Below are 27,233 nucleotides of genomic sequence, written 5' to 3'. Positions count from 1 at the left end.
CAAAATAAATGGCTAAAAAACAAAAAATCTGACTGGACTACAAAAATAATAAAACGTGCCAAACAAAAAAAAATCATCTTCAAACATCGACGGAGCCTTAAAGAAGAGAAGGAAGTCAAAAAGTCAAAGGAGCCTCTACCAGCAGCAGAAGCAGCAGCAGCAGAAGCAGCAACAGCAGCAACAACAGCAGCAACAACAACGACATCAGCTAAGTCAAAACAAGAATTTTCTGTTTATCCAAACACACATATATATATAAATACATATAAAATACATATACACGTACTATATATATTAAGAAATTACAAAAAAATTTTCAAAATGATGTCAGAAAAGACTATTCAATTCCTTAAGAAGCAGTCCGAAATTATTTTGGAAATTAGAAAGTTGGAAGTAAAACCAACATTAACAGATGTAGAAATTCTAAAATTAAATTAAATTAAATGAGCAGTATGATTTAATAATGATGATGTTAGAAAAAATTAAAAGTAAAAATGAAAAAATTAAGGGCGAGTCGGTAGAAAACACTTTCCCTAAATCAAACACTGTCCCTAAATCAAACCCCCCCCCCCCCCTACATTAAACCTTGAAATGTGTGGTCACCCTGAAAAAGAGGGTATAGCACAAAACAACGCTTTAAAAGTAGAGCAGGCATTCCGAATTAATGTTGGCCAATTTCGAGTATATCTAGAAGATACGTCTAAACTAATAGACAGTAGTCAAGATTTCCTTAAAATAAGGAAAAATAAAATTGAATTTTTATGGCATAAAATAGATAACCTGATTGAACAGGTGAATAGTCATTTTGAGAGTTCGCTATTCGAAGAAGAAATTAGCGAACTTGAATTTGACAAACAAAATATTCTAACAGCCATTAATAGTCGACTCAGTGGCACAATAAATAAAGCTGAAATGTCCACGGTTGTTAAGGCGGAGGAGTTACCAACCCTGCCTAAAATACAGATACCCACTTTCTTTGGTGATTCCAAAGAATGGGATCTTTTTCATGAACTCTTTACAGAGCTCATACATGTGAGAGAGGATCTCAGTCCTTCTTTCAAATTTAATTATCTAAAGTCAGCATTAAAAGGAGAAGCCAGAAATGTGGTTACTCATTTACTGCTCGGCTCTGGAGAAAATTATGAAGCCACTTGGGAGTTTTTGACCAAGCGGTATGAGAATAAAAGAAACATATTCTCAGATCATATGAATAGGCTTATGGATATGCCAAATTTAAATTTGGAATCCAATAAGCAAATAAAAACATTTATTGGCACGATTAACGAGTCAATTTAAATTAAAGGCACAATTACCAGAAGATGTGGATGCAATTTTCGCTCACATAATTCTTCGGAAATTCAATAAAGAATCACTCAATTTATATGAAAGCCATGTTAAAAAGACAAAAGAAATACAGGCACTTTCTGATGTCATGGACTTTTTAGAGCAAAGGCTCAATTCTATATCATCATTTTCACAGGAAGTAAAACCTGTAAAGAAAATGATTAATAATAACAAGAATAAAAATTAAAGTGACAATTGTGCATATTGCAAAATACCAGGGCATTATTTAATTCAATGCCATAAATTTAAAATAATGAATCCAGCAGAACGGTCTGACTGGGTAAGAAAAAATGGGATTTGCCTAAGATGTCTGAGGCATCCGTTTGGTAAAAAATGTATAAGCGAGCAGCTTTGTTCGACTTGTCGTAAACCTCACCATACTTTACTTCACTTTGTAGGTCATAATCCAGAAAAAGTGAATACATGTAGAACAACAGGTCAAGCCTTGTTGGCCACGGCCTTGATTCAAGTAAAGTCAAGGTATGGAGGCTTTGAACAATTAAGAGCATTGATTGATAGTGGCTCTCAAAGCACAATTATTTCAGAAGAGTCTGCACAGATTCTAAAATTGAAAAAATTTCGATCTCATACTGAAATAAGTGGAGTATCTTCCACAGGAACGTGCATCTCCAAGCACAAAGCGGTTATTTCGATAAGAAATTCTCCGAAAAATTTAGAAATTTAAGCACTTATTCTCCCAAAGCTTATGAAGGCACTTCCAGTCAACACGATTAATGTTGATCAGAAAAAATGGAAGAACTTTAAATTAGCCGACCCCGATTTTAATAAACCGGGTCGTATTGATCTAATCATTGGAGCAGACGTATATACTCACATTCTGCAAAATGGAGTTATAAAAATAGATGGTCTCCTTGGGCAAAAAACTGATTTCGGGTGAATAGTTTCTGGATGTAAAAAATCCAAAGGAAAATAAACCATTGTAGCCACAACAATAGAAATAAAAGATTTAGATCGCTACTGGGAAGTGGAAGAAGAAGAAAAAGATGATATCGAGTCTGAAATCTGTGAAAATAAATTTATCAAAACGACAAAAAAAGATTCAGATGGGCGATACATTGTGTCAATTCCATTCAAGGAGGATGCCACCTTAGGAGATTCAAAGAAACAAGCGATAGCTCGTTACATGAATCTGGAGAAAAAACTAAAAAGAAATGAAAAACTTAAGGTTGACTACACTAAATTCATGAATGAATACATGGATTTAGGACACATGATTGAAGTGAGTGATGAAGGCAAATATTTTTTACCGCACCAGGCAGTGATTAGAGATTCAAGCCTTACGACCAAATTGAGAGTAGTTTTTGATGCTTCAGCAAAAACTACGAATAACAAAAGTTTGAACGACATAATGTGGGTTGGGCCACGAGTTCAAAAAGATATTTTTGACATTATTATTAAATGGAGAAAATGGGAATTTGTGGTTTCGGCAGACATTGAAAAGATGTACCGACAAATTAAAATAGATAATAATGATCAAAAATATCAATATATTTTATGGAGAAATTCTCCAAAAGAAAAAATTAAAACATATAAATTAACCACAGTCACTTACGGAATTGCATCTGCACCATATTTGGCTACCAGGGTTCTGGTAGATATTGCAGATAAATGTAAAATCCAAGTTATTAGTGCAATAATTAGGAATGATTTCTATATGGATGACCTAATGACTGGAGCTGATTCGGTAGAAGAAGCTAATAAATTAATAACATTAATTTCCCATGAATTGCAGAAAGTTGGATTCAACTTAAGGAAATGGATTTCCAACAATTCCAAAATATTAACCACTGTGGAGGACACAGGGGACAATAAGGTTCTCAATATTATCGAAAATGAATGTGTTAAAACTTTAGGACTAAAATGGGAACCTCAAAATGATTTATTTAAATTCAGCGTAAATTGTAATGAATCAAAAAATATAAATAAGCGCGTTGTGTTATCAACGCTAGCAAAAATATTTGATCTGTTAGGATGGTTGGCACCAGTCACCGTTTCAGGAAAACTTTTTATTCGAAAACTTTGGAAAAATAAAAGTGAATGGGAGCAGGAATTATCCATAGAAGATAAAAATTATTGGGAAAAATATAAAGAAAGTTTATTATTGTTAGAGAATATTCGAATCCCAAGGTGGATTAATTCAAACAGTTCTTCAGTCATTCAGATTCACGAATTTGCGGACGCCTCCGAGAAAGCATATGCTGCAGTAGGACCTCATGTTAATATAATAGCTAGCAAAAGTAGAGTCAACCCTATAAATAATAGGAAGACAATTCCCAAACTCGGGCTGTGTGCAGCTCACTTGCTTAGTGAATTAATCCAAAGACTAAAAGGATCAATTGATAATATAATGGAGATCTATGCTTGGAGTGATTCCACGATTACCTTAGCATGGATTAACAGTGGTCAAAGTAAGATCAAATTTATAAGAAGAAGAACGGATGACATTCGAAAATTACAAAATACTGAATGGAATCATGTTAAGTCAGAGGATAATCCAGCAGATTTAGCATCCAGGGGAGTGGATTCTAACCAGTTGATCAACTGTGATTTTTGGTGGAAAGGTCCGAAATGGCTAGCCGACCCAAAAGAACTTTGGCCTCGGCAGCAGTCTGTAGAAGAACCTGTCTTAATAAATACGGTATTACATGACAAAATAGATGATCCTATTTACGAATTAATAGAAAGGTATTCCAGTATAGAAAAACTTATACGTATAATAGCATACATAAATAGATTCGTGCAGATGAAAACAAAAAATAAAGCCTATTCATCAATTATTTCAGTAAAGGAGATAAGAATAGCGGAAACAGTTGTTATTAAGAAACAACAAGAATACCAGTTTAGGCAAGAGATAAAGTGCCTTAAAATCAAAAAGGAAATCAAGACAAATAATAAAATATTGTCATTGAATCCATTTTTGGACAAGGATGGGGTTCTAAGAGTTGGAGGAAGATTGCAAAACTCCAATGCAGAATTTAATGTTAAACATCCAATCATTTTATAAAAATGCCACCTAACAAGCTTATTAATAAAAAATGCTCATAAGGAAACATTGCATGGAGGGATAAACCTTATGCGAAACTATATCCAAAGAAAGTATTGGATTTTCGGGTTGAAAAATTCGTTGAAAAAGTATTTAAGGGAATGTGTAAAGTGTGCAAGGTATAAACAAAATACAGCTCAGCAAATAATGGGTAACTTGTCAAAATATAGAGTGACGATGACATTCCCGTTTCTTAATACTGGAAGAGATTACGCAGGTCCTTATTATGTTAAATGTTCAAAAAATCGTGGCCAAAAAACATTTAAAGGATACGTTGCCGTATTTGTTTGCATGGCCACCAAAGCCATACACTTAGAAATGGTAAGCGATCTAACTTCTGACGCATTTTTAGCAGCACTCAGAAGATTTATTGCTAGACGGGGAAAATGTTCCAATATCTATTCAAACAACGGAACAAATTTTGTAGGAGCTGCAAGAAAATTAGATCAAGAGTTATTTTATTATGTTATGTTATGTTATGTTATTTAATGCAATACAAGAAAATATAACGATTGCAGCGCAGCTTGAAAAGGACAGGATTGATTGGCATTTTATTCCCCCGGCAGGACCTCACTTCGGAGGTATTTGGGAAGCTGGGGTTAAGTTAATGAAATACCATTTAAAGCGTATAATCGGCGACACTATTTTGACTTACGAAGAAATGTCAACTCTTTTATGTCAAATAGAAGCATGCTTAAATTCAAGGCCATTATACACTATAGTTAGTGAGATGGACCAACAAGAGGTTTTAACACCAGGTCTTTTTTTAATTGGAAGACCACCTTTAGAAATAGTCGAACCAATGGAAGATGAAAAAATCGGAAATTTGGATAGGTGGAGACTTATCCAGAAAATGAGGAAAGATTTCTGGGTTAAGTGGAAAAGTGAATATTTGCATAAGCTCCAGCAAAGGAATAAATGGAAAAAGGAAATTCCTAATATAGAAGAAGGGCAAATAGTTTTATTAAAGGATGAGAATTGTCATCCTGCAAGATGGCCTTTAGGAAAGGTGGAAAAGGTCCATAAGGTAAATGATGATAAGGTCCGGGTGGCTAAAGTAAAGATGCAGGAAGGATATATCACTAGACCCGTTACTAAAATTTGTCCCTTGGAAGGAATAAAGTCTGTTGACAAAAATGAGGCTGACCAGGAGCCAAAAAGGTGAACTAGAGCGACATCGGGAATGTCCAAGATCGGAATCATCATGGCAATGTTGTTGTTTGTGTTATGCTGTCAAATTTCTAGCGCATTACCTAAAGATATAGCACCAAGATATTCTATAGACAAAATAAATAAAACCTCAGCAATATATCTAGCAAAGGGTAATGCGTTTATACAAAGTATGAGGAAAGTTTGCGAAAGACTTCATAGCTTTGAAGAGCAATGTAGTCTAGTCTTAGATAATATGCAAAGTCAGTTATCGGAACTTGAAGAAAACAATAAATTGTTTATGATGCAGTCTAGATCTAGAAGCAAGCGTGCTCCTTTCGAATTTATGGGTTCCTTGTATCATATTTTATTTGGTATAATGGATGTAGATGATAGAGAGCAATTAGAAGAAAATATGAAGAATTTGTTAGATAACCAGAACAACCTTGAGAAACTAATTCAAAAACAAACATCTGTGGTTGATTCAACTTCTAATCTATTAAAGAGAACAACGGAAGATGTTAACTCAAATTTTAGAAGTATGCAAATAAGAATTGAGAACATGACAGAAGTTCTTAAAGAAAATTATTATGTTTATAAGGAATCAATAAAATTCTTTATGATTACGAAACAGCTACACTCATTGATTGAAGAAGGCGAAAAAATTCAAGCAGGCATTATAAGCCTGTTGATTGATATTAATCACGGTAGGCTAAATACAAATATTCTCAGGCCAAATCAGCTTAAAAAAGAAATTGCCAAAATTCAGCAGAGTCTTTCGGAGAACCTAGTAATTCCAGGAAAACGGTCAGGTACGGAGCTTAAGGAAGTGTATACACTGTTAACAGTCAGGGGTTTATTCATCGACGATAAATTGATCATTAGTGCAAAAGTGCCTCTGTTTAGCAGGCATCCATCCAAATTGTTCAGGCTTATTCCGGTGCCAATTCGAAATGAAGATCGGATAATAATGGTGCATACAACGACCGAATATTTAATTTATAATTTTGAGATATATTCCTATTACATAATGACGGAAGCCACATTAAATCTATGCCAGAAATGGCAACTAAATAAGAGAATATGCAAAGGAAGTTCGCCCTGGAATTCTGCCAATGATAATGCATGTGAGATTCAGCCTCTAAAGCCAAATAAAGTGGCGAACTGCATCTATAAAACAGTAGTCGACTCTAAAAGTTACTGGGTAGAGTTAGAAAAGAAAAGTAGTTGGTTGTTTAAGGTTCCTGTGAATTCAAAAGTCCGTCTGCAATGTACTGGCTCTCAAATTGAATTGTTTGATTTGCCTCAGCAAGGAGTTTTAAGCATTGCGCCATATTGTACGGCAAGAACCGACGATAAAATTCTAGTTGCCCACCATAACATTCAGTCCGAAAGTGAAGAATTATTATCAACACCTTATATAGGAGAAGTTAGTGAAGTGCCGAAGATTATTTGGGATCCGCTGAAACTATCAATATTAAATCATACTGAGGAATTTGAACGATTAAAATGAACGATGAAATTAAATTTATTAAAGAGAACCATCAAAAATTGAAAGATTTAGATTTCCATCATATTTCCGGACATGCTGGATTAATTATTGCTTTAATAATAATGGTAGTATTAATAATATATTTCATACGGAAATGTACTGTGCAACAAAGAATGCAAGCAATAACCTTTGCAGGTCCGTTGCCAGTACTATAAATATCAATAGTAAATAAAAAATAAAATTATATAACAAAAAATATATATACAGTCCACTATATCGTTGTTTAAGAGAAAATGTACTTCTACATAGAAGAAGCGAAATGTTTAAAATAAGTTAATTGAGTACAAATTGTTGAATTAAAAATAATATAAACCATAATTGTAATCCAATAAAATTAAAAGCCAGGAAAACTAGGGCCATTGAAATCTTAGTTGCAAAATAAATGAACATATATCAAATAAATACAGTCCACTACTGTTATAAATGCAACTAATATACTAATGTACATCTCAGCTTTGCTGACCCTTTGGCAGAATGTTCACACATGAACACGAATATATTTAAAGACTTACAATTTTGGGCTCCGTTCATATCTTATGTAAATGAAACGAGAGCGATAATTTATATTTAGGATTTTGTTATCTAAGGCGACATGGGTGCAGTGCTCAAAAACATGTAATCTAAGTGCACACTACATGAGTCAGTCACTTGAGATCGTTCCCCGCCTCCTAAAAAGTCCCTTAGGAGACCACAGATAAGGTCCTCGCCGCTCAAGATAGGCAGATGTGCCGGAGCGTGGGACCCCGATGAGGCGGGGACTATTTACTTACGCCTCTGCGTAGGCCATTTACTCTAAGATGCGATTCTCATGTCACCTATTTAAACCGAAGATATTTCCAAATAAAATCAGTTTCTTACAAAAACTCAACGAGTAAAGTCTTCTCATTTGGGATTTTACAGTAAGTGAGAACTGTCCGATGTGTAAACTAGCCTGTAGGCCTCCAGTCGAACCAGCCGAAGGAGTAGGACGAGAAACTTGTAGCAAATCTAAAAATCTTCCACCCGCTACAGCAGACGGGGGACCTTCGACATCAGCACGCGGGTCTAACACCAATGAAACCAGTTCAAGCACTGTAAGTGCTAAGCGGTAGCTTTGTTAGCTATGGAGCGGAGGGTTCTAGCAAAGTTGTCAGAGAAGATACAAAATGCTATAACCGCAAGCATGCAGCGAGTAATGTCCAATCGGAGTCCTGCGGTAGTCGATACTGCAAGACAATGTCCGCTCATCAACCAAGTGCCTATGAGAGGCAGTATTTAACAACGACAAATCCTTTTCCTCCACGAAGCGCAACCGGATCAAGTCGTCCGCATACTGAATGAGTGGAAAATAAAATATTCCGGAGTAGAGGTGTTAGTGGACAATTTTATATATACAGAGGCACTTACAAAACAGACTTTGAATGGAAATTTCAAGGCTTATGAGTTCTTTTGGCGCTATCATAAAGCCAATGGGGAACTTCCGTGGGAGAGTTTTTCTACAGCTCTACGACTCCAATTTCGACAGAGTCACGATGGTGACAGATAGGCTTTGATTAGGAACACCAAACAAAAACCGAATGAAACTTTTAATAGTTTCTAGTATACGGTATCAGAGTTAGTCGATCAGCTAGAGCAGCCCTGGACAGCCAACAAACTTGTCCGAGTGTTGAGAAATAACTTTCATTCCGAGATTCACCACGAAATTCTGAATATCGATGTTAGAACGGTATCGGAGCTAAGCGAGATCTTTAGGCGACGCGAGGCATTTCTGGCTGACGTCAAAAGATGTAGGGGGTATACGTAAGATTCTCAGTTTAAACGTGAGATATCCGAGGTCTGTTGAGAGGTTGAAGATGAGGTGAGGAGAACATTCGGAAGTCAGAACGACATAGAAGTTTTTTCTCTAGTATATTGGTATTGCCGAGTCAAAGGACACCGCTGCCAAGAATGCCTATCCGAAAGACGAGTTTTTTGTTCTGGGTGTGGTGCAGCGAACACCTATAAACCAAGTTGCAGAGGTTACAAAAATTTCGACGCGCCTGGTTTATGGATTGTTGGATTCAGGCGCTTCAATAAGTTGTATTGGAGGAAATTGGGTAAAAGCTGCGATAGAATGCGAAAATATCAAGTCGATAAGATGAGAAGCTGCGACCACAGACGGTAGTTCCCAACGAATAATAGGACTTCTAAAGGTGGACGTGGAATACGGCGATGTCATGAAGCTCTTGAAATTGTATTTCGTACCATCCCTTAAACAGGACCTCTATTTGGGAACTTTTGGAAATTATATTACCTATTGCCGCCTGAGCTAAACCATCAAGCTGTGGTGGATCAGCACGAGCTATCCGACGGTGACAAAGTTAGCGAATGTGATCAATTGTTTTCCCCCATTTAGTCAGAAAGGATTAGGTAAGACGAATTTAGTTTCTCACTCGATTGATGTGGGAATTGCTAAACCTGTGAAGCAACGGCAACTCCCTGTCTCCCCCGCTGTCGAAAAAGCGATGTGTGCTGTAATTGACAGGATGTTGTGATTAGGGGTAATAGTATAGTCTGAGAGTGCTTGGTCTTCTCCAATCGTAATGATAACTAAGCCAGGTCGAGGAAGATTTTGCCTTGACTGTCGTAAGGTCAATTGTTCTACAGAGAAGGATGCATATATAAACGGGATACAGAATCTGGATCTAAAGGATGCATATTGGCAGGTCGCTTTGGATCCTCAATCTCGGGACAAAACGGCTTTTACCGTCACCGACAGACCGTTATATCAATTTACCCTCATGCCTTTTGGGTTATTTAGCTACATGAGCACTATGTCTCGATTAGTGAACAGAGTAGTGCCTGCTCATTTGAGAAATGAAGTTTTCATCTATCTAATTGACCTGTTAAGAGTATCGTTCAGTTTTGAGGGCCATTTAAATGTACATAGGGAGTTAGCCCTGCATATAAAGCGCGCGGGCTTAACGTTAAATATCGCTAAAAGTCAGTTTTGTATGCGACGTTTACGCTATTTGGGCCACATTATCGGTGACGGGCGATTACAGACGGACCGTAAAAGTGTAGCCGTGAACACCGATTTTCCGTTACCTAAGGGTTTTAAAAGTTTGCGGAGTTTAATGGGATTGTGTGGATGGTACCGGAAATTCGTCGTAAACTTCGCGAAGCTTTCTGCACCATTGACCGACTTAATGACTACGAAGCTGATGTTTGGCTTAACAATGGAGGCAATTGAAGTGTTCAGCAAACTCAAAGAGTGTCTCCGGTCTTGCGTAGTCCGGATTTCGCGAAGCCCTTTGCAATACATTGCAACGCCAGTAAGTCAGGCGTAGGGGCGGTGTTGGTGCAATTATCGGAAGAGGGTGACGAGCCCCCTATCGCATTTGTTAAAAAAAAAAATACTTAACAAAGCTCAAAGCAATTTCATAGTCACGGAACAGGAATGTTTGGCCGGCATAGAAGAACTTAAGAACTTTATAGCTTACGTGGAAGGACTCCCATTCAAAATAATAACCGATCATGCGTCGCATAAGTGGTTAATGTCCAATCATGACATAAATTCACAACAAGAGCGATCTCAATTTTTGAGATTGAACACCGCAAGGGTTCTTTAAATGTTGTCCCGGATAGATTGTCTCGTGCAAATGAACAGATTGTGGCCGTTGTGGTTCTGCAAGAAGGCTTGATTATTGATTTAGATTCAGAATTCTTCCAGTCTGATGAGTACACAAAATTAGTAGATCAGGTGAAGGAAAATACTGAAATTTTCTTGATTAAAGTGGGAAACAGGGTTTTATACATAAACGCCGATCACATGATCACTGCAGAGTCGACATACTCGTTGATTAGACGATTACATCTGAATATTCTCTGTTCGACAGACACGATTCTTTCGAGATAATGCGAAAGCAAGCTGCTGACCAGATGAGAATTAAGCACGACGAGAAGAAGAAACAATATAATATCCGTTCTCGTATGGTATCGTTTGTCGAAGGTCAAGAAGTTTATCGGCGTAATTTCAAGCAAAGCTGCTTTCAAACAGGTTATAACGCCAAGTTCGGACCTACGTTCGTGAAATCTGGAGTTGTTTAGGAGATCGGCAACTCGTATAACGATCTAGAAGAACTCCTGGGTATTATTGCCAAGGATACTCAGCAGTAAGGCGCTTCAGTCGGTCTCCGACTAGGGAGTCTTCATGAGTACCCTAGTCTGAGTAAAGCGGAGGCGTTTTGTATTGACGCCTTAAGCTGTATTATTAAAAAGCTCCTAATAGACAAGCTTTAGGAAGCTTACGCTCAGCTGTAAGATTCTAATTTAGGGTCATATTAAATGCAGTATAATGCATCAGGAATATACTAGACGAGATGCAACCCTTATGAGCTGCAGCCGGAAAGCTTTGGGATAATTTGGTTTTCGTAAATAGAGAAACATTCAGCTGATCGTGATTTCCGCCAAAAAAAAATTCGAATGAATACACTGCGAACACTCTTTTTGCACTATTTGGACAACTCAAGTAGTTTCTAGTTCTAGTAACAGGACATGCTAGATTTTTTGAAGAGGATGTAATAGGCAAAAAGCCTCTGCTTTAGCAGAGTCGATCCGTCCATGTCCGTCTGAGCGCCCGTGTTCGTGTCCATATGACCGCTATGATCTCATGAAAGACTTTAATATGTAACTGAGTGTTTTTTAATGAATTAATAGAACGTAATTGTGCTGTTAGATTATAATAGGAGTTGAATAATAAGTTTTGTTAAATTTATCATTAATTTAATTTAACATTTCTTAGCGGAGTTAACTGAATTAACCAGTACAATATATTCTCTTATACAGCTGTGTTCATAAAAATAGCAGTGCTTCGGACCTATGATTTACAGTTTTAATGGGAAATTTTTTTATAATATTATTAGGTATTTAATTTCAAACAATTCAAGAAATGTTTCACTTTTATTTTATTTTAGACATCACTAAGTATATTTACATATGCGTTTTGGTCTATAATACCATAAATCATATGTTATGGACTCATACATATGCCCATACCAGGATTTTAGGTCCACCGTGATTGAAAGTCTTCAGTGGGTGTTTTGGGTGGTACTCCGTGTTTGGAGGTCGTCAGATATACTGTAGTGAACCAGTTCCACCAAATAGCACTTTTTTTGACCCATCAGTCCAAAGGATATTACACCATTTGGAGATGGCCAGTTTCGGTAGGTTTTAGCGAAGGTTAACCTTGCCTAAATAAGCCTTGGGCTAAGTGGGGGAACCTTTCGTGGACTCCTCGCACTGAAATTTTTATTCAGTAGTCGTCTCCGAATAGTAACGTCACTGATTCCCAAGTTCAGCTCAGATTTTATGTCCCTAGAGTATGGATAGGCTTTGCTCTAACGAACTATGCGTCGATCCTCTATATCTGCGGTTTTTTGTTTGGTACCACGGTTTTCGGGCTTCCATTCATATTTAATGGCATTGGATACCATTTTGGCTGAACTTTCAAGGGTTTTTTAAATGTCCCTATATGTTTTTCCTTCATTTCTTAGCTTAAGAATTAACATTCTTTTCTGCTGGGAGCAGTGCTGTCCTCTAGCCACTAAAATATAATTTTTTTATTTTTTTTTTTAATTTATTGCCCTTTTAAATATACGAATTAACTTAACCAAACTCACTTTTTAGAAAATATTGAAAGAATGAAAATAAAAAAGGATAACAAGAAAAACTAGCCGGATTTTCTTTTTTCCCCTATCTACACATTCCATTTAACAAAATAAGTGGAATAAAAGGTCGATTCCGAAAAGGAGCATGGAAAAATACCTTTGTATTACTTAGTTCCCTTCGCACTGCTATTTTTCTGAACACAGCTGTATTTCCGCAAGTTTATTTTAACTCTTTCTTGTATTTGTTTATATCCCTTTATAGCAACGGTTTTGTACAAATTTAATACCTGTTACTCGTGGAGTATTAGAATAAGAACGAGCTGTAGGTCCCCGATGCAAAAGGATTAACCTTACTGAAAGGAATTATGTGTCGATCCTTTGTTTTTCTGGCTTTGCATGGCACTATGGCAATATGTTTTTCGAGCTAAATATTAATATTAAATATTAATGGTTTAATGGAATTGGATTACATTTTGGCAGAACACTGAAGGCTTTTTTGAATTTCTTTATATGTTTTTCCTCGTCTCTAGTTTTTTCTTCCTGGAAGCAGTGCTGTCCTCTACCTGTTGTACGTCTGTCCATCATTTTTTTTTTGTCTTTCATTTTATTTACAATCTGTCTTAAAAAAGTATGACAATAAGTAAATTTTATAATTAATCTTAAATTAACAGAGGCAGTAGTTATTCATTAAAATCTACTACATACCCTACTCATAACATGTTTTAATACTTAAAACCTGTCGGGGAGATCTAGCACATGACATCTTTTAAGTCTTCTGATGTTGTTATTATTATTTACCAAACTTAAGGATAAGTTATTATTATGTGTTCTTAGTCTGTCTATATATTTTCTAATATGTTTTGCTATTTCTTCTTTAACATCAGGGATTCCTAAGTCTTTGTGGATACTTGCATTTGAAGTATAAAATGGAGCATTAACAATTTGTCTTAATATTTTTGATTGGTAGCGTTGTAGAATCTCAATGTTTGAGTTGCTGGCAGTACCCCAAAGCTGTCTGCCATAAGTCCACACGGGCTTTAGTATAGCTTTGTATAAACGGACTTCATTTTCCAGATTGCAGATTTTCGGTCTGTCCATCTGTACGTATGAACGTCTTGATCTCAAGCTACAAGCTACAAGCTTAAGATTAAAACTACAGATTCTAGAGACATTGACGCATGACCCAACTTGCCACGCCCAGTACACCGCCCACAAGCAGCCCAAAACTGCTACGCCCACAATTTTGAAAATTTTTTAAAAATATTTTATATATTTCTATTAGTCTTTTAAATTTGTTATCGATTTGCCAAACAACTTTTTGCCACCCACACTCTTACATCAAATTTTTTGAATATTTTCTCATAATTTTCTTTGTTTTCTAAATTTCTATCGATTTGCAAAAAAACTTCTTGCCATGCCCACTCTAAGGCCCTAAAACCACCCAAAACTGCCACGCCCACACTTTTAAAAAATGTTTAGATTTTTCTTTGTTTTTTTGTTTGTGTTGCCAATTTTTATCGGTAAAAAAGTCCAGCCCTCACTTTTAAACAATTTTTAGAGTAGAGTAGAGTTTAGAGTAGTGCAAGATCATACGAATTGGGATCATCATTTAACGAAATAAGCGGATCTTTGAGGGCTAACTTTCACCTTAGCTGTGGGTTTAGGGTAAAATTAATATTTGAAAGCGTAAAGGGTAGCATCCACCCCAAATCATCTACATGTTCGCAAACATTCCAAAAAAATCAAGGTCAGTTTCTCTGCGTCGCTCACCTACCCTCTCGCTCACCCAAGATGTTCAGTTGCGACCAAAAAGTCGATCGAACCTCTATGTAAACTGCGAGGAATCGAAAATATCAGGCCATATCCCCGTTACTTTTCGTTCTTGGACCTTCACGTAAATGCCTGAAAGCGAAGCCTAGCCTAGCAGGCAGATTTCCAAACAACGTTCGCTTGCCTTCCATTAAAAAAAAAACAGGTTGTACACGGGTAATTCAACTAGTGCCTTAGCCAATTAAAGAAAAAGTGAAAACCCCTATTTTGGTGAATAGCTGCGTATAGGGGATATTGGAGGTAAAGCCAGTTTGTGTGTGCTTTCTAAAAACCTAAAACCTTAACCCTTTAATTCTTCTCGGCATTTTTGGCCTCATCGTGAAAGAGGAAAGCACCACAACTAAGCTTTGCGTCGTTTTCGATGGATCAGCGTCGACTTCCTCTGGATACTTCTTAAACGATGATTGCTGGTCCAGTGATTCAGCCAAAACTATTCCAGACTCTTCTTTGTTTTCACTCGCATTCAGTTACAATCACAAGAGACATCTGTAAGTTTTACTGGTGTGTCAGGGTTTCGATGGAGGATAGCTACCCCAAGTGCATTTTGTGGATAGATTCTCTTCCAGATGATTTATGCATGCTTAAGCTGGATAGGAAGCCTGCTTCCTACGTAGCTGTGAAGTCGATGCATTAGTTGTCTATGAATGAGGCGGCTATATTTCCAGTGGGTGCTGAGATTTTTCACCATGATTATTATCTTGATGATTTGATATATTTTTGATTTGACATAATCAAAACATAAGCACATAAGCATCAGCATAAGCAGGCAATTTTAAGCTAATAAGGTGGTGTTCAAATGTACCAGCCGTCTTGGAAAGAGTTTCGAATAAGGTGTCGTTCTTAAAGTTTGAAGAGAAATGATTTGAATGATTTTACAACAACGCTAGGCATGGTGTGGGATCCGGTGCCTGATCAGATGTTGTTCTCATTTTCAACCATTCAATCAACATCAAGGCTTTCTCAGAATTCAGTTTTATCCGCAATCGCAAACCTTTACGATCCTCTTGGTTTGGTTGGTAATTATAAAGTTTAAGATATTTCTTCAGCTTCTGTGCAAGAAAAAATGATCCTGGCCAGATTCAGAATGGCAAGATTAATGCTGCAGTTTTTCTCGGAATTCAGTTTTATCCGCAATCGCAAACCTTTACGATCCTATTGGTTTGGTTGGTAATTACAAAGTTTAAGATATTTCTTCAGCTTCTGTGCAAGAAAAAATGATCCTGAGCAAAATTTGGCATGCCTCATTCAAACGATTGGCCCTTTCTCCAAGCTCTGAATTAGAGATTCATGGTTTCGCATCGATCCTGATCAAGAATATATATATTTTATATGGTCGGAAACATTTCCTTCTGCCTGCTATATACTTTTCAACGAATCTAGTGTACCCTTTTACTCTACGATTAAGATCTTTTAATGTCAAAACTTAAACTAAAAACGCAAAGTGTGCGCAAAGTAAAAGATATTTGGAACAAACTTTCGACGCCTCTGTAAGCTAAATGATTTATCTCAACGTTCTATTTTGCTTGGTTCATGAAATCTCGATGTTCATACGGAGGAACAGACAGACAGACGGACGGATAGACAGACAGACAGATCGATCTGAACGACTATTTTATTGACCTGATAAAAAATATATATACTCCATATGGTCGGAAACGCTTTCTATATCAACAAAATTTTCAAAAGTGTGGGCGTGGCAGTTTTGGGTGTATGTTTTGGCAAATTGATAAAAATGTACAAAACTCATACAAAATAAGAGCGTAAAAGTGGGCGTGGCAAATTGGGCAAGAAATTTGCGCTGCGTATATGTCCCTAGAATCTGTATGCGTTATCTCAACATTCTTTATTTTATAGCTCCTGAGATCTCGACGTTTTAACGGACGGGCGGAAAGACAGACAAAAATGCCAGATCAAGAATATATATTCTTTATATGGTCGAAAAATCTTCCTTCTGCCTATTATATACTTTTAAACGAATCTAATACCCCCTTTTACTCTACGAGTAACGGGTATAAAAATCGAAACTTTTCACCAAAGTGTGGGCGTAAATTTGAAAATAAACTCATTCTGTATCTCAACTTTCATCGCGTCTATGCATCTGTAAGTTGCATGCTTTATCTCAACGTATTACCTTTATAGTTCCAGAGATCTCAATTTTGTAATATACACAGACTCGTTTTCGTACCTATCCAAGCGCATCACTGCCTAATTTTTCGAAGAAAAATAAATTAAATCGCTTAAATTCGCTACCATAAAAATGGTCTTCCATTTTGCAAAAAAAGGCTAATAATAAGGCTTATTAGCTCAACAGTTAAATTAATTTTATCTTTAATTATATAATATTGTATTTAAATGAAGAACAATTTAATTTTATTATTCAGAACTGTAAGTAGCAAGTCATGCGGTGTACACAGCCGTTCCGAAGCCATTGGTTAACATTTGCTGGTCAATCCAACCTCTGACCAAGGCTACGTTGGCATAAGCTGCTGGAACTTCATCATTACATCCGATTCCCCAAGCAACTATACCAGTCTGTTGATATCGGGATTCACGTGTACTTCCCCTAGGACAAGCTAGTGGAGCCCCGCCATCCCCTTGACAGGTATCAATGCCACGCTGTCCACCCGCGCATATGAATGACCTATCCAATGCAAACTTTGGTCCAAGTCGAGTGCCTCTAAGTCGTGTCTGACAACTGTTAAACTCAACAATGGGCAATGGAACACGTTTCATTAAGGAGCTATATTTGCCCAAAGAACCAAAAGCATCTTTTCCCCAGCCGGTGGAAAAACATGTGTTACCGGGCTGCGGAATATCATCTTGTTGAGGTAAACATATAACATTAATGTGATCATCCAAAGTAACCGGCTGACTTAGAATTACAAGTGCGAAATCATAAGCTATGCTTCTTCTGTTATAATCTGGGTGCAATATAACAGTTTGAACCGATCTTTCTTGATAGGGTAGACGCTCTTTCATTGTTTGTGTATCCCACTCTCCAGCTCGGACAGTAAACGATCCTGTTCTAAGCGACTCAACACAGTGCGCAGCGGTCAAAACCACCTGTTTATGTATAAGAGATCCAGCACAGAAATAGCTTAAATTTCCAGAATGCAATAATGCTACCGTCCATGGAAACTCGCCAAAACCCGCTTCATTTTGCGATACTCCGGAAAGAGTAAAATCCAATCCACCTGTATTGCGAACACCACAGCCTCTTGGCTGGTTTGGCCTTTGATCCAAGGGTGTCGGATTCAACGTCTTATTAAGCGTCCTATTAGCATCACAACATACGTCTACAGATGCCGGGCATATCGGATCATCGTCGTTAAATCGAATATCTATAACACCAAATCCGTCAAAAGAGCCATCTTCAGTGAAACTCTTTGTTGATGGATCACATTTATAATATGGGACGCAATTACAAGTTGCAGTTTTGCCACTAGTTGAAGTAAAATTTGACTGTTGACTTATAGTTTCCATAGGATCGGGGGTAATCACTAATCCGATTCCGGATTCTTTTTGCGCTGAAAGATTACTATTAGTATTAAATATTTCCTCAATGTTTTTCTGTGCGTTAATGTTCTGCTGAGGAGCGGGTGAAGATACGCCTATTAATAAAATTGCACATATCGATATACAATTATTTGTATAGCCATTCATCTGTAACGTAAAAAAAAAATTATTTTATAAAGTAAGTAAGAGTGTTAAATGATACTTTTTATGTACAAGAATTTGCCCATCTTAAGGGTCTTAATAAGTGCAATCGGTTTGAACAAAAACGACAAAACGTACAATAAAGAATAGATAATTCTATAGTCAAATCCCGGTTACTCAGCCAGCGAAAGTGCCAGGAAATTTCAACATTCTCTGGGCTATAATAGGTCGAATTTGGGAAAAATATTAATAATATACAAACATTTTTAATTTTTCTGGTGTTTGTGGGCGTCAGAGCGGGAAAAAAACTTATATCTAAATCTAAGGAAATTTTAATTATTAATAAAACATATACAAATAAGAGAGAATTCTATAGTCGAGTTCACCGACTATCAGATACGCGTTACTTAGCTAGTGTGAATGCGAGTTTATATTTTTCTGGGATATCGATAGATATTGGGGAATAATGTGAGAAAAAATTTCAAAATTGTTCATAAGTGTGGGCGTGACCAGTTTGGCGGCTTTAGAGCGTTAGAGTGGGCGTGGCAAAAAGTTTTTTGGCAAATCGATAGAAATTCACACGACTATAAAATTATGACAAAATATCCAACAATTTTTCAAAATGGAAGCGTGGGAAAGTTGTTTGGAAAATCGATAGAAGTTTACAAGACTAATAAAATTGCAAATTGATAGAAATTTACAAGGCTAATATAAATGTGAAAATATATCAACATAAAAGATTGGTTCAGTACTACACAAAATAATTGTTCTCTGTAATTTTTGTATACCCTATCAGACGTTATCTTGGAAGGAATTGGTAATGCTAATAAAACTTTTATGAACATCATTCGAAGAATTACACTTGGCAATGGAACATGTTATATTAGGGAGCTTTATTTGCCCAACGAACCAAAAGCATCTTTTCCCCAGCCGATGGAAAAAACACGTTTTACTGGGTTGCCGAATATCATCTTGTTTGAAGTTGTTTTATTCAATCCACAGAAATGTTCAAGGCAAATAATTTCAAAATTAATGCAATACAATACCAGTTGTAAAAGTTTGGCTGTGGCAGCGTTGGACGGTTTGAGGGCGTTAGAAATTTGAAACACAAAAAAATTAATCGACAACTTTTTCAGTAGAGCAGGTTTTGGGCGTCTGGATGGCGTTGGAAATTGGAAAGTCAAATGATAAAATAAACAAATTTATAGAATCTTAAAAACTCTGCGTCAGCCCCTCTAGATTCAGCATGCTATGTACAAACATATATCTCAACCTTCTAGCTTTTATAGTTCCCGAGATCTAGGCGGACAAACGATCTATTGATCCATATCAAAAAATTTATATTTAAATGGTCGGAAACGTCGGAAAGGTCTGTTACATCATTTTCAACGAATCTATAATTAGTCAGATTTTATAGAAGAACTAAAACTTTTAGAAAAGTGCAAGTATTTATGAAGTATGTAATGTAACATAAAAATTGTTGTTCAATGCTACACAAAATAATTGTTCCTTGAATCTCTGTAGACCGTATCAACCGGAAGGGAATGCAGTACATACGTATTCCATACATTCCCTTCCCTATGTTTATCTAACAAAAATACCAAATTGCTACCTCTTATTATGCCTGAGATATCCCTGACGAACAGACAGATTTTAAGGCTTCTGTAAACAGTTTGGAGCCAGTTTAAGGGGGTACACGAGGCAATGGGCGTGTTTCTTGAGCTTAATCTCAACCCAACAGCTTTCGAGCTATGTATCTATTTACGTTAATCTGAACTGACAGATGTACATACATGGCGAATGGGTTAGTATTTTGGGATCAATATAAATTAATGTCAGCTATGTGTATACATATGTATAAGTAAATTTATGTACACCCATATACATGTTATGGGTCGAGAGCGGGTATAACAATTCACGATTCGTTGTTTTTCATACTCCTTTTTATTATGAAATTCTGTATGTATTTACATATGTTCATTTTAATTTTAAATTGTTCTTGATTCTTCTTTTCACACTGTGATTTCTGACATTCAATTATGTAATGCTTAATAGGAGTATGTTGTCAAAATGATTAAATTAGTAAAATGAAACTAATACCTTTATAGGTTTAACAGAAATACACTAATAATAAAGAGGGAAAATAATGAAAATCAAAAATTATATTTCAGTTGTTTTGTTTTACTTTGATGTATCGAAAATTGTTCTGATATCAGTATTAATAAATTAATCTAAATATAGTGGGCAACAATATCATAATGACGTCAGGTAAACAATCTAAGCTGTGTACATTTGTACATGAATATATATATATATATATATATATATATATATATGAAAATATTTTTAATATCACGGGTATGTATTTTGTCTTTTGAAGTTACTTGCTTTCTAGTCCATACTAGTGTAAATGTTTAAAATTACATCGAAAGTATCATTAACACTGGGCTAAAAAATCAATATTACTAGATTTTTATTTAATAATATTCAAAGCGTTTCTGCGAAACATAAAGTAACAATGAAAAGACTCCTTTTTTTAAAGTCATTTCACACATTTTTATAATTAGGTATGTATACCTATGGTATGTACCATAGTTATTTACGGTAAAAATTTGTCTATTACTTTATAGATGTAGATCGATTTACTTTGTTGCTCTGATCGCGTGAAACACGTCGTGACTACTGGTGTAGAGAGACTCGCCCGAATGAAATATGTACATACTTATATATGTATATATTTATATGTAAGTTTTCTGAAAGAATCCCTGAAATTCCGCGATTCATCGCTACTGAAAAACATCACAAAACCATCGCCCAAACCAGCAGAGCCAACTGCTTCTGCTGCACATCCGACGCTCTTACCGACTCTCTATCTCTCTCCTAACAATTAAAAGCGATGTTATTGTGCCCATACATGCAAACGAATTCATACAATTTTTATTTCTATCTGACTGGTGGTAAGCCGACGATTTCCGTTGCCGAGCGCATAGGCATGGTAAGATGTTTAAGATTACAGAAGTTATAATAATTTCATTTGTAATTGCTTTAATTATTTAGTTACTTATTAGGTCATTTGACTTAATAATAATGCATGTAAATGATCCATTTCTTTTATTTAAAATTCAAATTATGTTCCCTGGGTACAGATTATTGCATATATTATTAATTATTAATATGTAAACGATAGCTAATTCGAGCGGCGATTTTAACAAACGAATTTAAAAAACTTTATAATTATAATATTTTATTTTTTATTATTATTTTATTTCATCATATTGATACGAAATTGGGCAAAACTCCAAATATTTATGTAAATTTGTTTCTTGGATCTGAATTGATTTCGGCCCGAAAATCGTCGTCCAGCACAACACGCACACATATTACACGTTCACGTCTCAAGCAAAGCAAATTCTATTTTCAGATTTCTTACGCTCTCAGCGTAATCTCAGGACAATTTTGGCCGTCACCAAAAAAGTGACTACGTAAATGCCGTTATGCATCTTGTTATTCTAGTGTCACCGTTCAAGCTACTTACAAAATGACGAAAAGCAAAATATACAGAATTATGAAAATGCCAATAGCATTATTGAGCTCATAAGCTTTTTTATTAGCTATGATTGAGCAATTAAAAAGACGAGGTTATGTTTCGATTTCGAACGATCTATTTTTATTGAGTTTAGAAACCGAGATTTTGCATCAATGCGATATGTATGGATAACGAAAAGCGAATGATAATGAACAACGTTATTGCAGAGAGAGTACAACAGAGAGCTCGCGAGAGGGAGAGCTTAGATAACGAAAGATAATGCCGCACAGCTAAGGTGCCGTAGATCTAAATTGTGTCTCCAATGTTGGCATGTTTAGGAATTTAGGAATTGCTGATAGCTGCGTGACCCTACATACTCGCCCCGTTGGAAGCGTGGCTTTCAACAGAATTCCTAAGGGGCAGCAGACGCAGCTCTCGTCATAAGCCCCTGGTCCACTTGTTGATCCACACCCTGTGAAGGTAGCTTTTCTAATTGTTTGTTGGAGCTCATCGATCAGCTCCAACCTCACTCGAAGAGCAAACTCATTAAACGAAATGAATGCAGAAGTCCGCTAATCGTTCCACTTGCGGCCGCCGCCTTGCGCTTCAAAAATGTCACGCTTTTTGCATCAGCGGTTAGTATTGAAGAAGTTTTTTGACAAATCGACAGAATGTTACAAGATTAAGAAAATTATAAAAATATATAACCCAGAATGTTGAGATAAGGTATGCAGCTACCAACAACATTTGAAACATTTTGAAAATAACTACCTCCTTTGGTTTCATACTTTTAAACGAATCTAATATACCCTTCTTACTCTACGAGTAAAGGGTATAAATAATAATAATTATCATTTTTACTGGAAAGCAACTTATTTTCTTGGGTATACAACATTTTTTACAGTATATAACGATAGAAGAACATTTGATTTTAAACATTCTAAACTTTTATGACACAATTGTTATGCAGACTTACCATTTCTTAGCTAATTCCTTGTAAGCTTCTCTTATTTCTTATGTAGTTGCCTTTTTGTTTATTCCCAATATAGCGTTATGGGTCATTTAACGAAGAACAAGCGTGTATATGGGATGTAGTACACAGGACCAGAATGGTTATAATATAATTACTATTAAAGCATGAAATCATCTTTTAAGCTTTAACTGTAAGTAAACATTAAGTAAATCAATTAACATTAATATTGGAGTTTTTAAAATCTTAAATTTTATTTCTTTTTTTCTTATAACACAATACTTTTACATGACTAAAAGCAGAACATTTTTGTAATATCCATTGTCTACTCGTTACAATGCTCATAGCGGTAGTAAAATATCAATGTGAAGAAGTCTAAAAAAGACTTAAGACTTGAAGACTTATAAAATTATGAAAAAATAAATATTTTTTAAAATGCGGGCGGGGAAGTTTTGGGCGGTCTTAGTGGGCGTGGAAGTTTTGGGCGGTCTTAGTGTATTTTGGCAAATCGATAGAAATTTACAGGACTACTAAAATTGTGAAAAATGAATTGTTCAAAAATTTGGGCGTGGCAGGTTTGGGCGATTTTAGGGCGTTAGAGTTGGAAACTTGACCCCACCTGATCTTGATCCTGATCAAGAATATATATACTTTATATAGTCGGAAATACTTCTATCTGCCAGCCTGTGATAAGATTTGCAATACTGTTCTCAGTCTCACGAAAGATTCTTCTTTTGTTTGAGCAGTAATCAAAATATCATCCATGAAAACGATATCAATGCTTTCATTATCGCACGTTGGAACACAGTGGGTGCATCCTTCAAGCCGATAGGCATAGTTAAAAATTCACTCTTGACTGACAAATGCCGTTCGTTCGATTGAGTTTAAATTGAGTACAGGAATCTGGTGGAAACCGCCCGCCATATCTAGACACGAAAAGTACCTCGCACCACGTAACCTAGAGTCTTTCGCTAATGGTGGTAAGAGATATTTTTTGGACACTGTATTTTTTTAATTGGGCTTGTAAAAGGGTAACAGCTAGGGCGGATTATATTTGGTGCCAACAATTCCCTTAATTTGTGTCTTACGATTCTATTTTCCTCGATACTAAGCCGATATTGCCGTCTTTGCACAGTCTTGTTAGGATCGATCAAGCGTATTTCTACTCCCCAGTTGTGACCCACCCACTGAATCGGGAAATCCGAGAATAGCGGCGCACAAGACCGAGGCAATTCTACTAAGCAGCGGAAAAAGGTGGTGAATATGCTAGTCTATGTCAATGGGACACAGGTGACCTCCTAAGACTCCCCAAGTACCTGGGTGTTATGAAAGACCACACACTATCGTTTAAGGACCACGCGAGTTACGCCAGCAAGAAGGCAGTAATCACAGCTTCTTCATTGGCTAGACTCAATGCCAAACGTCGGTGGACCAAGATATCCGGCCAGAAATCTGCTGGTGGCGGTAGCAAAGGCTTTGCTGCTATATGCTGCACCAATCTGGAGCAATGCAACTACCAGGGGTTCATACCTGAAAGGAGCGCTCACGGTGCTACGGTTCATGGCCCTCAGGCTCATTAGAGGATTCAGGACTATATCCGAAGACGCGGGACTAGCTCTGGCAGGCTTACCGCCAATTGATCTAGAGATCAAGGCTCTCTGCCTAATGCGGGGAGGCGCTTGTCGGCTAGGTACCCCGTTCAGCCTTGTGGCTTGTGCGCGGCAATGTTGGCGAACAGCAAGGCATGGGAGCTGGGACACAGCCTAATCATTAATATGATGAAGCGAGTCCGATCAGACGAGATGGCCATCAGAGTGGGTGGCTAAACCCAAACAGACGTCGTCCTGTGTGGTGGCGGGCGAAGAATACTACCTCAGCGTTTTTAGCTTGTCGACTAAAGGGTCGCCTACTCATTAAAGCCATCGAAGCCCTCATGGACTACATTGAAGGAAGGGAGTGCGACTTAGCCTTACATCCTGCTCATCAAAGTCATACCTTGACTGGCAGTCCCGGTGAGCGTGCAAGGACTAAAGAGCACACGGAGGTTTTTGTTTTAGCACGTAGGGACAATGAATCGTGGCTAATTAATTATGTGTAATATGCGTAATAATCGGTACCCAGGGAACACCATGGGGTTGCAATTACAATTTTAATGAGGTCCTATATTTACGTATGTCAAGAGGAAGAGCATGAGAGAGGGGGAGTTGCTTGCGAGATGCCAGGGAGTGCGGACGTGTGCTCGCTGCGTGAACGATGAAGGCAGATGTATACTGAAGACTTATAACTATTGTAACACATTAATAAAAGAAAAGAATAAACATGAAGATCAACCTGACAATTCAGAAGTGGGATACAAATTCATTTCTAAGTGGAAAATGTGAATTAAAGAAAACGAGTTAAATAGTAAACGATTGGATTAGAGACGTACAACAAAACGGCAAGGAATAGCAAAACAGTTGTACAAGACCAAAGAGAGAAACCAAGGAAGATCGACAAACGGCGAGGAATAGCAAAAGGCAAAGAATCGCAAACGGTTGATCGAAAGGAAAAAGCAAGAAACAACGTAAACGATTGGATTAGAGACGTACAACAAAACGGCACGGAATAGCAAAACGGTTGTACAAGATCAAAGAGAGAAACCAAGGAAGATCGACAAATGGCGAGGAATAGCAAAAGGCAAAGAATCGCAAACGGTTGATCGAAAGGAAAAAGCAAAAAACAACGGTAACGGAAAAAAAAAGGGTATACATACAAAGCCACAAAGGGTACAGGTATAGAAGGAAAATAGAGAGAGCAACGTAGACGGACTGAGCGACAAACTTGGCGAGAGAGCGAATCAGAACGGCAACGAGTGCAGACGTGCAGAAGTAAAGGCTCTCGAAAATGCGTGTAAAGTTAAGGGATTTAAAGATTGGGGATTTGGACGTGATCTTGAGGGCTCATGATCTCCAAGTCAAAGGAAACAAAACGGCAAAGATCAATGAGTTGATGACTAAACTGGAAAGTGATGAAATTGAGACAGACGACTACGATTTAATGGAACAAAACGCAAGTACAAGTATGCAAGCCCAAATCAACGAACTTAAGGAGATGGTGGCAAACTTGGCAACGATGGTCCAAACGGCATGCTTGCAGCAACAAAGTCAAGCACAAGGGACTGTGGAACAAGAAACGACACGCTTACGTCAGACGCTGGATGGATCGAGACACACACATGCGCCAAACGGGATGCAACCGGAAAATGTGCTCTCAAGGTCAAGGTTTTACAAGCATCAAAGAAATGATAGGAATTCTGCCGGATTTAAGTACCAGCTTAAGGGGGTACACGAGGCAATGGGCGTGTTTCTTGAGCTTAATCTCAACCCAACAGCTTTCGAGCTATGTATCTATTTACGTTAATCTGAACTGACAGATGTACATACATGGCGAATGGGTTAGTATTTTGGGATCAATATAAATTAATGTCAGCTATGTGTATACATATGTATAAGTAAATTTATGTACACCCATATACATGTTATGGGTCGAGAGCGGGTATAACAATTCACGATTCGTTGTTTTTCATACTCCTTTTTATTATGAAATTCTGTATGTATTTACATATGTTCATTTTAATTTTAAATTGTTCTTGATTCTTCTTTTCACACTGTGATTTCTGACATTCAATTATGTAATGCTTAATAGGAGTATGTTGTCAAAATGATTAAATTAGTAAAATGAAACTAATACCTTTATAGGTTTAACAGAAATACACTAATAATAAAGAGGGAAAATAATGAAAATCAAAAATTATATTTCAGTTGTTTTGTTTTACTTTGATGTATCGAAAATTGTTCTGATATCAGTATTAATAAATTAATCTAAATATAGTGGGCAACAATATCATAATGACGTCAGGTAAACAATCTAAGCTGTGTACATTTGTACATGAATATATATATATATATATATATATATATATATATATATATATGAAAATATTTTTAATATCACGGGTATGTATTTTGTCTTTTGAAGTTACTTGCTTTCTAGTCCATACTAGTGTAAATGTTTAAAATTACATCGAAAGTATCATTAACACTGGGCTAAAAAATCAATATTACTAGATTTTTATTTAATAATATTCAAAGCGTTTCTGCGAAACATAAAGTAACAATGAAAAGACTCCTTTTTTTAAAGTCATTTCACACATTTTTATAATTAGGTATGTATACCTATGGTATGTACCATAGTTATTTACGGTAAAAATTTGTCTATTACTTTATAGATGTAGATCGATTTACTTTGTTGCTCTGATCGCGTGAAACACGTCGTGACTACTGGTGTAGAGAGACTCGCCCGAATGAAATATGTACATACTTATATATGTATATATTTATATGTAAGTTTTCTGAAAGAATCCCTGAAATTCCGCGATTCATCGCTACTGAAAAACATCACAAAACCATCGCCCAAACCAGCAGAGCCAACTGCTTCTGCTGCACATCCGACGCTCTTACCGACTCTCTATCTCT

General features: G+C 36.7%; 1 protein-coding gene across 6 annotated transcripts; it reads right to left on the bottom strand.

Moving 5' to 3' along the window:
* Positions 1-13,444: 13,444 nt before the first annotated feature.
* Positions 13,445-27,063, bottom strand: CG40160 (uncharacterized protein). 6 transcript variants are annotated; one of them, NM_001170384.1, is made up of 3 exons: positions 26,980-27,063; positions 22,726-22,910; positions 16,872-18,229 (listed from the first exon to the last, which is right to left on the bottom strand). In NM_001170384.1, exon 3 carries the CDS (start codon positions 18,227-18,229, stop codon positions 16,964-16,966), a length of 1,266 nt encoding a protein of 421 aa, NP_001163855.1. In that variant the 5' UTR covers positions 22,726-22,910; positions 26,980-27,063; the 3' UTR covers positions 16,872-16,963. The 6 variants fall into 6 exon arrangements, with proteins under 6 accessions (NP_001263165.1, NP_001163855.1, NP_001015212.1 ...); NM_001276236.1 differs by lacking the exon at positions 22,726-22,910 and having other exon boundaries at positions 13,445-18,229; NM_001015212.4 differs by lacking the exons at positions 22,726-22,910; positions 26,980-27,063 and adding an exon at positions 20,801-20,933.
* Between the last annotated feature and the right edge of the window lie 170 nt (positions 27,064-27,233).

The sequence above is a fragment of the Drosophila melanogaster genome, chromosome 3L (assembly GCF_000001215.4).
Source record: "Drosophila melanogaster chromosome 3L".
Lineage (NCBI taxonomy): Eukaryota > Metazoa > Arthropoda > Insecta > Diptera > Drosophilidae > Drosophila > Drosophila melanogaster.
Note: the sequence above shows the minus strand (reverse complement) of the source record. Positions and strands in the feature narration are given on the sequence as shown.

What these genes read in the sequence shown, in the direction of transcription:
- CG40160 (NM_001276236.1), bottom strand. Translation starts at nt 18,229, where the DNA reads ATGAATGGCTATACAAATAATTGTATATCGATATGTGCAATTTTATTA.